The 10,203-nt window shown below is 46.2% G+C and overlaps 2 protein-coding genes across 4 annotated transcripts; one reads left to right on the top strand and one right to left on the bottom strand.

Annotated features, from left to right (window-relative positions):
- Positions 1-1,253: 1,253 nt before the first annotated feature.
- Positions 1,254-7,300, top strand: LOC108048875 (glycerol-3-phosphate dehydrogenase, mitochondrial). Of its 3 annotated transcripts, none has more exons than XM_017129813.2 (8): positions 1,254-1,338; positions 3,502-3,652; positions 3,711-3,867; positions 3,933-4,042; positions 4,113-4,225; positions 4,671-5,530; positions 5,998-6,701; positions 7,035-7,300. In XM_017129813.2, the coding sequence occupies exons 2-8, from the start codon at positions 3,551-3,553 to the stop codon at positions 7,167-7,169; spliced, it is 2,181 nt and encodes a 726-aa protein (XP_016985302.1). In that variant the 5' UTR covers positions 1,254-1,338; positions 3,502-3,550; the 3' UTR covers positions 7,170-7,300. The 3 variants fall into 3 exon arrangements, with proteins under 3 accessions (XP_016985302.1, XP_016985301.1, XP_016985303.1); XM_017129812.2 differs by lacking the exon at positions 1,254-1,338 and adding an exon at positions 2,076-2,222; XM_017129814.2 differs by lacking the exon at positions 1,254-1,338 and adding an exon at positions 2,455-2,474.
- LOC108048876 lies at positions 7,115-10,112 on the bottom strand. Its single transcript, XM_017129815.2, has 6 exons — positions 9,848-10,112; positions 8,877-8,990; positions 8,210-8,820; positions 7,896-8,106; positions 7,297-7,834; positions 7,115-7,229 (listed from the first exon to the last, which is right to left on the bottom strand). Exons 1-5 carry the CDS (start codon positions 10,017-10,019, stop codon positions 7,332-7,334), a joined length of 1,611 nt encoding a protein of 536 aa, XP_016985304.1. The 5' UTR covers positions 10,020-10,112; the 3' UTR covers positions 7,115-7,229; positions 7,297-7,331.
- Positions 10,113-10,203: the final 91 nt, after the last annotated feature.

Genomic DNA, 10,203 nt, shown 5'->3' with positions numbered 1-10,203 from the left:
AAGTTAAGCGGTATACCTCATAGCATAATCGAATGGCAATAAAACTAGGCAAATCTAATCTGCTAAACGTTTGATGGTCCCAATTTGTCATTCCATCTACGCCACTAGTGACGAGGCAGAAATTATTGCGAACAGACAGATAAACAATTAAGTTCATTAGTAACTAATGGGTGACTGAATAGTATCATTGATAACATTTGTTCAGGTAATCATGATAATCAAATTAGACTACAAGCTTATTTTGGGTTTCCTAAATAAAGTCATAGAATAGGGCATCTTAAAGTCGACCAGCTTAACTACTGATTATGATTATGCTGGATACATTTGAGGGTCAGGCGGTGCACCTTCAGTGGAGGGCATCATAGGCACCTCCAACCCTATCAGGTTGATTTGCTGTTCTGGTCGCGGCAAAGTCAAACTACCCCGCCCTCCGTCGCGTCCACTGATAATGTTCACGTGCTAGCCAACGCGTCGTCGCCGACATCGGCAGATAGAGATACGCCTGGCGACGCCGACGAGCTTTTGCACGACCATTATATATAGTAAATAGCATAGGTATATGTCTCCGCCGACGTCTTGTTTCCATCTGTACAAGTAATAATAACTCAGCGTGGGCGGAGCACTCTGCACGCCGCGGGTGCGTGTTGAGCGTAGTACGTTCCGCCGGACAATCCGTTGGATACTTTGTATCAGTTACAGGCGGCGTGATAACTGCGCTTTCGGCACACTTAGACAGACGTACGTTTCATTTTGGGAATGCCAAGGTCGTTTGTAGGTCCGTACCGCTCTGTTAATCGGCGGGTCTCGCCGCATATAAATAGCCATGGAAAGTTCTTGCTCAATTGCGCAAGTGAAACTGACCTACCTAACCCAAACCATCTCGTGTGCCGTGACGTAGTCGCAGTCGCAGTCGGACCCATACTTGAGTCTCCTGCGCCGTCTGCTCTGTGTCTGGCCAGCCGATCGAGAGCAGGCTAATGGCCCATCAAGATATTCCCTCCCCCATATATATTCATCTGCCATTCGTATCCATGATTCATTCATAAACTGGTGCCCTCGAAATGCGTAAGGCACTTGTGAAATGGCTCTTATCAGCGTATCGGAGTGTTCCTGATTCGATTGCCATGGGGCGCCATGGAAATTCACGGAAGCGTAACCTTGTTGGCCAGTGCTGTTGCTCCGCGATTCTATCAGCACTCGCCACATAATTGAATAATCTGCCGTGCCGAAGAGCGCGAAACAATAAAAATATCAGATACGCCGCTTGTGTGCCGCCAGTTACAATATAAATACGCTCGGGACACAACGTGGGCGCATCTCGCAGGTGCCAAAAACGAGGTAGAATCGAGAAAAAGTGCGAGCGCTTCATACATATAGAGATCTCTATGGATGTTATATAGAATGCTCTCTGTGAACTAGAATGTGATATAAATTATACGAAATCGCTGTTTCTCTACCGCTTTGTGCAGACATTGGGTATTTCACAAATTAAAAAATACACACATAAATGTTTTTATATTATGTGATTGTGTTTCTTTAGAATTTTGATATTTTAAATGGAAATTTTTTTCTTCACTGGATTTGATATGACTGTGGAATACTTCTGATGAAATGGAATATTTTTTAACGAAATATGAACAATTAAAGCGGTGTGGTGCCTACTAAAATATTTAAACATATTTATCATAACAATATATTAAATCACATATTCGTTTCCCTAATATCTTTGAATGTTTGTTTGCTAATTGGTTAGAAGCCCGAACATTTAAAATATTGGAAACCAAAACCCCTGATAAAAAGGATATGTCCGTGACACTTAGGTTTTTGATTCGCTTGGAATTTAGTTGAAAGAGACATCTCTCACAAAAACACGATTAGCTGCAGCACGAGAATCTGTTGAATACCTTGTATCTGGCGAATAACATGTATCTTGAGATCTGCCAATTGGCCAATTAGCTGGGCCAGGAGGGGCGGCGAAGGGGGCGTGGCCCTAACAGCTGATTGCGCCGAGCACGAGCCACGAACTGCACTGAAAGTTTTGTCGAGCGGAAAAAAAGCTGCAGGCAGTGCAGTTTTGCGCAGAGCGACGGCGACTGGCGAATCAAACGGACGGAGCAAGCGGAGGAGTATCGCTCTTAGTTCTCAGCCCATCAGTTCCAGGCAGTCACAGCCACAATCCCGGAAATAAAATCGGAGTCCACAGAAGGCATCCAGAGCACTAGGTGAGCTCAATAGCCCATTCGAACTGGTCGAGTGCGGATGCGGGAAGCGGCAAGAAAAGTGACTCAAACTCTGATGTAATCATTTTCACATGCTGTTACGCCCGCTAAAAACGTTCCGTTCGCATTGGCATTCGCATACTCATTCTCATTCTCAGTCGTCGGAAATCGGGCGATTTCGATTTCGGATTCGGTTTGTGTTTCGCCCTCGGATTCAGTCTGTTGCTGAGGCACTCGCGGCCTGGAAGCCAAAAGGTAAACATGGTCTCGACTTGGATTGGATTGGATTGGATCGGAGTGGATCCGAAAAGTGCGTCCAACCTGCAGCCGTGCGGATTACGTTCTGGTTAAGAGCCAGTGTTCCGGGTCGCAACTTTCGTCACGATTCTATATCTCCATCTGGCCATCCGCAGTACCAGTATTGATTTAACACACATTCGGGTTCCGATGGATGCGAGTGGAGTGGAATGGAACACTCGTCGCCCTTCCAAGAGAGCTAAAGTTGGCCAAAAGCTCCGCGCAAAAGCTTCAGTCAGCTGTGAGCACCATGTAGCCACTGATGGGGGGCAGTGCTGTGGGGAGTGCCAATTTTATTCGGAATATAATTAGCTCTCTGCTTTTTTAGCGTTCTCTGAGCCGTCGCACTCTCTGCATTATTTTTTGTTTAGTGCCTGATTTTATGGTGTTTGTGAAATCATCAAATTCCTTTAAAACTGAGAGACATAAATAGATAAAACAAGTTTCAAGTTTAAGATTCTCAATCAAGTGTGTCACGGCAATATCGATAGTGGTAAATAGTGTGTAAACAGAATTTTCAGTTAATTAATATAACTTCAGAAAAAACATCCGAAATTAAAATAACATTAAAAAAATTTAATACTAATATGTATCTCTAATCGTAAGATAAAAATTGTACTTTTGTATCTACTAAATAGTTATGTATCGTAAGGTACTAATTCAATTTTTTTTTTAAAATTAAATTTATTAAATTTGTTTTTGAATACCTGAATACAGTAAAGGTATACATTTTATACCCTTGTTTATAACAAGTATTGCAATTTCAGAAATCGAATTCTTGTTCCTAAAATGAATATAAAATGTTTGCAATTTTCTTTTGTTTTCTAAAAGTTTCCTCCAAATAACAAAGATCAAAGAAACCCAAACATTTAAAAATTAGCGCTAGTTGTACTCAACCGAAATCGTTTTTATTGCATACTTGTGAGCTATGGTGCTCTAAAAATAAGCAAAATTAATTGCTTTTTGTTGTTTTGTACCTTTTCAGCACAATCAAATACTCGATCGTTTCAATAGTTTCGTGAGAGATCCCCGAGATGACCTCGCGAATGTTCAAGTTCGGCGTAACAGCCGCCAGTGCCTGCGTGGGTTCCGTGCTGGCCTCCTACACCCTGGATCGCTGGAACTCCCCCCATGTGGTGCGTACCCTCTGATACCCTATACTAAATCTTATCCTAATCCCCTGTTCTTCTCCAGGTGAATAATGCTCAGACGCTTCCGCCGAAGAGAAAGCGCACTTTGCCCCCGCGAGGCGATCAAATCAAATCCCTGATGAGCGGCGAGGAGTTCGACGTGCTGATCATCGGCGGAGGAGCCACTGGAGCCGGTTGTGCCCTCGATTCGGTGACGAGAGGTGCGTAGACATTGACCCACCTCCAAACTAGAACCCCTTCTAAAGAAACCCTCCCCCAAAAACAGGTCTGAAGACCGCCCTGGTGGAGCTGGACGACTTTGCCAGCGGCACCTCTTCCCGTTCCACCAAGCTCATCCACGGCGGAGTGCGCTACCTGCAGAAGGCCATCCTGGGCGTAAGTTTTAACTATACCCCTTCTCCTCCATCCTCCATGGTAAAGTGCTAATTATCATCTATCATCTCAGCTAGACCTTGAGCAGTACCGCATGGTGAAGGAGGCGCTGGCGGAGCGCGCCACCATGCTCGAATCGGCGCCCCACTTGACCCACCCTCTGCCCATCATGCTGCCAGTTTACCAGTAATTAAAAATATATTTTAAAGCCAGAGGTTTCACAGAGAACAATAATAGAAAAGTCCTTACATTGGTTTTCCATTACTTGATGTAGCAGAAAATATGGTAGAAGTAGTAGTAGTTTTTGTAACTCAACTCCCCCGGTTTCGATCACTTTTTGATTTATTATTAAGCACGTTTTAAACAAGTTGTTTATTTTCCGTTTGAATTTTTCCACTAATGCTTAACATTTGTGAAATTTTATGTATATGCATTAACCAATTGGTTAAAAAAAATTGTTTAGAGACATGCGCAAGAATAGATTAGACTTATTATACGATGAGAAAAAAAAGCTAGACAGTTTTTGTTTATAGAATCAACCGAACGATAAGAAAATCATCTTTTGGAAAATCTGTGACACCTCTTCTTCTGATACTCTTATGACTCAATTAACCAATCCCGATCCCGATAGGTGGTGGCAGGTGCCCTACTACTGGGTGGGCATCAAGGCCTACGATCTGGTGGCCGGTGATCGCAACGTGAAGAGCTCGTACTACCTCTCCAAGAAGGACGCCCTCGAGCTGTTCCCCATGCTCAAGAAGGACAAGCTGTGTGGTGCGATCGTGTACTACGACGGCCAGCAGGATGATGCCAGGATGTGTTTGGCAGTGGCACTGACTGCCGCTCGCCACGGAGCCACCGTGTGCAACCACGTGGAGGTGAAGGAGCTGCTCAAGAAGGACGACGGCACCGGCAAACAGGTGCTGTGCGGAGCCAAGGTCAAGGACCATATCTCCGGCAAGGAGTTCACCGTGAAGGCCAAGTGCATCGTGAACGCCGCCGGACCCTTCACGGACTCCATCCGCAAGATGGACAACCCCTCGGTGAAGAGCATCTGCTGCCCCAGCTCCGGAGTCCACATCGTACTGCCCGGCTACTACAGTCCCGACCAGATGGGCCTGCTGGATCCCTCGACCTCCGACGGCCGCGTCATCTTCTTCCTGCCCTGGCAGCGCCAGACGATCGCCGGCACCACCGACCTGCCCTGCGAGATCACCCACAACCCCACGCCCACCGAGGACGAGATCCAGTTCATCCTCAACGAGATCAAGAACTATCTGAACGCCGACGTGGAGGTGCGCCGCGGCGACGTGCTCTCCGCCTGGAGCGGCATCCGCCCGCTGGTCTCCGATCCCAACAAGGACGACACCCAGTCGCTGGCCCGCAACCACATCGTCCACGTCAGCCCCTCCAATCTCATCACCATCGCCGGCGGCAAGTGGACCACCTACCGGGCCATGGCCGAGCACACCATCGATGCGGCAATCAAGGGTGAGTTGTGAAGGATCTCATTGTATACTCGGACATATGGAAATTATTTCAAATGAGAAATTAATAAGACAATTTCAAAATTCCCGTGAAAATATTGAAAGAGATTCAAAGAGAGATCCCAGGATTTAAGAGCCCTATTTATCTGATTTGTTTTCAATTTGTTACTTCTTGCTTTTCGCAGGGAAAAAGTTTTCCATTATTAAACGAATTTTTGGGACTGGTAATACATAAATTTAAAAAAAAACTGAGATAAGATAATGAAGCAGATTTATAGATGCAATGACATCAGCAATTGATAACCTTATTAGTCAGAAATTGTTTACTTAACTACCAATGACTTAACTATTAAAGTACTATCGACTGATACTTACCCAAGCAATAATAGCCTGCAACTTATTACTTATTACTTTTAAACCAACTGATACTTACCCAGGCAATAATCCAATCCTTTTCCTACTCCTTAACAGCCTGCAACTTAAAGCCAGAGCGCGCGGAGGCCGTGACCTCCTATCTGAAGATCGAGGGCGGCCAGGGCTGGACCCCGACCATGTACATCCGCCTGGTGCAGGACTTCGGGCTGGAGTGCGAGGTGGCCCAGCACCTGGCCAAGTCGTACGGCGACCGGGCCTTCGCCGTGTCCAAGATGGCCTCGCTGACCGGCAAGCGCTGGCCCATCATCGGCAACCGCATCCACCCCGAGTTCCCCTACATCGATGCGGAGATCCGGTACGGAGTGCGCGAGTATGCCTGCACCGCCGTGGACATGATCGCCCGTCGCCTGCGACTGGCCTTCCTCAATGTCCAGGCCGCCCAGGAGGCGCTGCCCGTGATCGTCGACATCATGGGCGAGGAGCTGCAGTGGTCCAAGGAGGAGAAGGAGCGCCAGATCAAGAACGCCACCGAGTTCCTGGCCAACGAGATGGGCCACTCGGTCAACCGCACCTCCAAGGAGCGCATCCCCATCAAGCTGTCCAAGGAGGAGATCCAGACGTACATCAAGCGCTTCCAGCTGATCGACAAGGACAAGAAGGGCTATGTCTCCATCAACGACATCCGCCGTGCCCTCAAGAGCTTCGGCGATGGCGACGTCTCCGGCGAGCAGCTGCACGACATCCTGCGCGAGATCGACACGAACATGAACGGCCAGGTGGAGCTGGACGAGTACCTCCAGGTGGGCTATGTCTATCAAAGAAAATCTCAGTGCATGGAGATGGCCATAAATAGGGCTTCCAATTCATTATTATTCCTTCCTTTCAAGTTAGAAATTTCTTATTTATGATCTCCATAGCTTTTCATGAGTTGAAATTCAATTTAAATAAGTATCTTTGCCTTGAACAGATTGATATTTAAATAAGTACGCATTGAATACGATAAAATCCGTTTATTAAATGACAGAAATTAGCCCTGGCCGTTGTCCAATTAAAATACTACAAATTCGAAAGAGACTTGATTTATATAAAGTTGTACAAAAAACTAACTCCTATCGGAATCTAATGAATTACAGATGATGTCGGCCATCAAGACGGGCGACGTGGCCTACTCGCGATTTGCGCGCATGGCGGAACTGGAGGAGCAGAAGCACGAGGCGGCCAATCTGAAGCAGAAGATCAGCGTGGACCGATCCGGAGGAGGGCTGTAAGAGCACAAGCGACTTAACAACGACGACCACATCACCCGGCCAACGGAGGCAAGGATTAGGCTTAAGATCGAATGGTTAAGATCAAACTTATTTTCATTTTGCTGTTAATAAAACTCTTTCAACTCACAGAACGCCGCCGCCGGTCACCGCCATCTAACGTAATTAGTTTATCAGGCAATTGGAATTTTGTTTCTCACTCGAAGGTGGTTGTGCCTTGGAGTCACCATTTCCGTTGACATTGGTCTTCGGCTTTGCACCATTGCCATTTGGATTGGAACTATTTGCTGGCTGTTGCTGTTTAACGGCCACTGGAGGATTTGGCTTTGGTTGGTTTGCCTGAACAGGTGAAGTTGCCACTTTGGCTGCCTTCTGTTCGTTCGGTTTTGGATTTGGTTTGACCGGCTCAGCCTTCACCTTGGCTTTGAGTCCATTTTTTGCCTCCACCGGCTTCTTCTGTTCATTCGGCTTTTGATTTTGTTTGGCAGGGGCAGGTTGCACCTTGGCCGCCACAGTTTTCTTAGGTTCATTCGGTTTTGGATTTAATTTGGAGCCAGGAGTTGTCTCCACCTTCAACTTGAGTTTGTTTTCAGTTTGGGCATCAGCACCAGTTTTTTTGCCTTGTCCGTTTGCAGGCTTGTTTTCAGCGCCTTTGTCCTTGTTGTTGGCTTCAGTAAAAAAGGTGCTTATGTTACTAAAGTTTAGATTTGGAATTTTTCGATTTCATACTGAACGACCCCTTAACATTGTCCTTAATGTCATCAGTGAGATTGCCATCGCCCCGGCGGAAGATGTAGCCACTCCTGATCACGCAGTTATACATGTCCGTCCGCTGGTTCTCGGTCAGATCGGCGAACATATCCAATTTGGGGTCCCAGAAGAAGAGCAACTTGCCCTTGGCCGATGTCAAAGCGAGGGTGCGGCCCAACTTGTCGAGCATCTGGAAGGAAGAAAGCTTAGATCTATTTCCACCCAAACTAGCCTTTCTGAGCTCATGTTTCGTGACGAATCGAGAACTGAGCCAATTAAATTCTGATATTCACCTCGATCAGTATCTCTTTGAGTGGCTTCTGCCAGTAGCTGTCGTTCTGAACGGTCACCTCCCATAGGAACAGCGTTTTGATGTAGTAGCTCTTAAGGTTGCCCATATTATTTTTCGTGTTCCTGTGCTGCTTTAGCAGTCGAATGGCGTTCTTCAGGTTGTTCTTGCCATGGAGCAGCCTGCGCTCGGCATCGTAGTACGAGGCCCTGAAGGATGGGTTATTGTTTTGGGCTGGCTTCATGGGCTTGGGAATGGCATCCCAGTGGGGTGTTTGCCCAAAGTGCTCCTTCTGTGCCTTGGCCAAAACGGACTGGGCCGCCGATAGCTTGATGGCCGGGACAAAGTCCACGGAGTACTCGTAACGCCCCTTCACAAAGATCGTGTGGGCGGGACCGCACTTCTTGTAGCAGATGGGCGACACCACACCGTCCACCTCGATCTGGTTGCCCATCTTGTTGATTGCCTGGCTCATCAAGCCCTGCAGCGAACTCTGCAGCTTGTCCTCCAGCAACTCATTCTTGCCGTTCACTATCTTCTGCAGGAGCTGGAAGACCGCTCTGTGGTGATTCCGGATGGTCTCCATCACCTCGGTCATGTCCAGGATCACGTTGCCTTTTCAAATCAGAGTTGTTACGCAATTGAAACAGATTCCGTAACAAAATCCTCACCTGGCTTGCGGGGATCGGCCCTCACCTTGATCTTGTCATTCTCGGGAAACACCAAGTGAATCACCAAGTCAAACTCATCTGGCATCGACACCTTCAGGTTATCGCCGTAGCCACCTATCAAGGAGAAATCGTGTACATTACTTAAGAACTAGGTTAACAACAAGCGTTATCCAACGAATGCACGTTATCTGTTGTATTCCAGGAACTTACTAAGGAAGTCGAAAGATAAAAGGAATTTGAAGCCCATCACATAACAATCTAAAATCGCTTAAGCTTGAGAAGTAACTATTTATGGGATATGTCAGCTTCATTACGTCTTTATAACGAATTTGTTGTGCTAAAATCTATTCAAGAAAGTTTTTGGTGAGAAATATATTACTCTTATAATGAAAGAAGCTTCTAGAATTTCTTATTAAGAGTTGGCTGGGTCGCATTGAATTTGAGTACACGTATGTAACAGAGAGTTGAGAGACTCGTTCTGTACATTTAAAAGTTTGTATATTCATAGTGTTGGTTAAATCTGTGGTGGTAACTTGTAAGGGGCTATTCCCTCTACTATTTAATTCACAATACAAATAAATTTAAAAGTACATAGGAGTAATTATCTCGCTGCCCACTCTCGATGATTACTTAATATATGAAAGGCCACTAATATTTTTAATTTGCCCTAATTGAATTCAATTTTAATTTAGTTTCTTTTATCACTGTAAAAACTAAGTTTTTTTAGATGTTCGGCACTTGTAAATGTAATGCTATCAGCAAGGGTGTAAAACTTTCGGCGCTCGCCAATCATACTTTTCCGGTCGTATTTTGGTTTAACGTTTGCTGCTTATCGCAGCTAAATAGTGACGTCACAACATCAATGCAGGTTGTCTAGCTAAAGCAACTTAGTTGCAGTCTCGCTTTTTCGCTTCGAGGAAAGTTACAATTCCCCAGGGCAGAAAACTGAGAACATGGAACAGGGAGCTTACCGCCCAGTGTGTATCCATTGACCAGCTTGCCCAGAACGTCCGATCCCTTCCACTCGGTGTACAACTTGTCCCGCAGGGCGTTGTAATGGGTGGTGTACTCCTTCCGGTGCTGATCGAAGTTGACGAAGTCCGCGTTCGCCTGGATGAGGCTATCTTCCAGATTCCTTGCCATATCGCTGCTACTGCTGCCGAATTGCTTGCTTCTTCGAATGCCGCCGTTTCCTATCTGAACTATCAATTTCACCGGCTGGCGAGAGGAAACGTACTGTTCGCTCTGTTTTCGCTCTCCGCGGTCTCAACTCTCACTATTTCAGCTGATTGACGTTCGAATTTCGAATTGCGAAGAGCGAATGTAT

This window comes from Drosophila rhopaloa, unplaced genomic scaffold (assembly GCF_018152115.1).
Source record: "Drosophila rhopaloa isolate 14029-0021.01 unplaced genomic scaffold, ASM1815211v1 contig_115, whole genome shotgun sequence".
Classification (NCBI taxonomy): Eukaryota; Metazoa; Arthropoda; class Insecta; order Diptera; family Drosophilidae; genus Drosophila; species Drosophila rhopaloa.
Note: the sequence above shows the minus strand (reverse complement) of the source record. Positions and strands in the feature narration are given on the sequence as shown.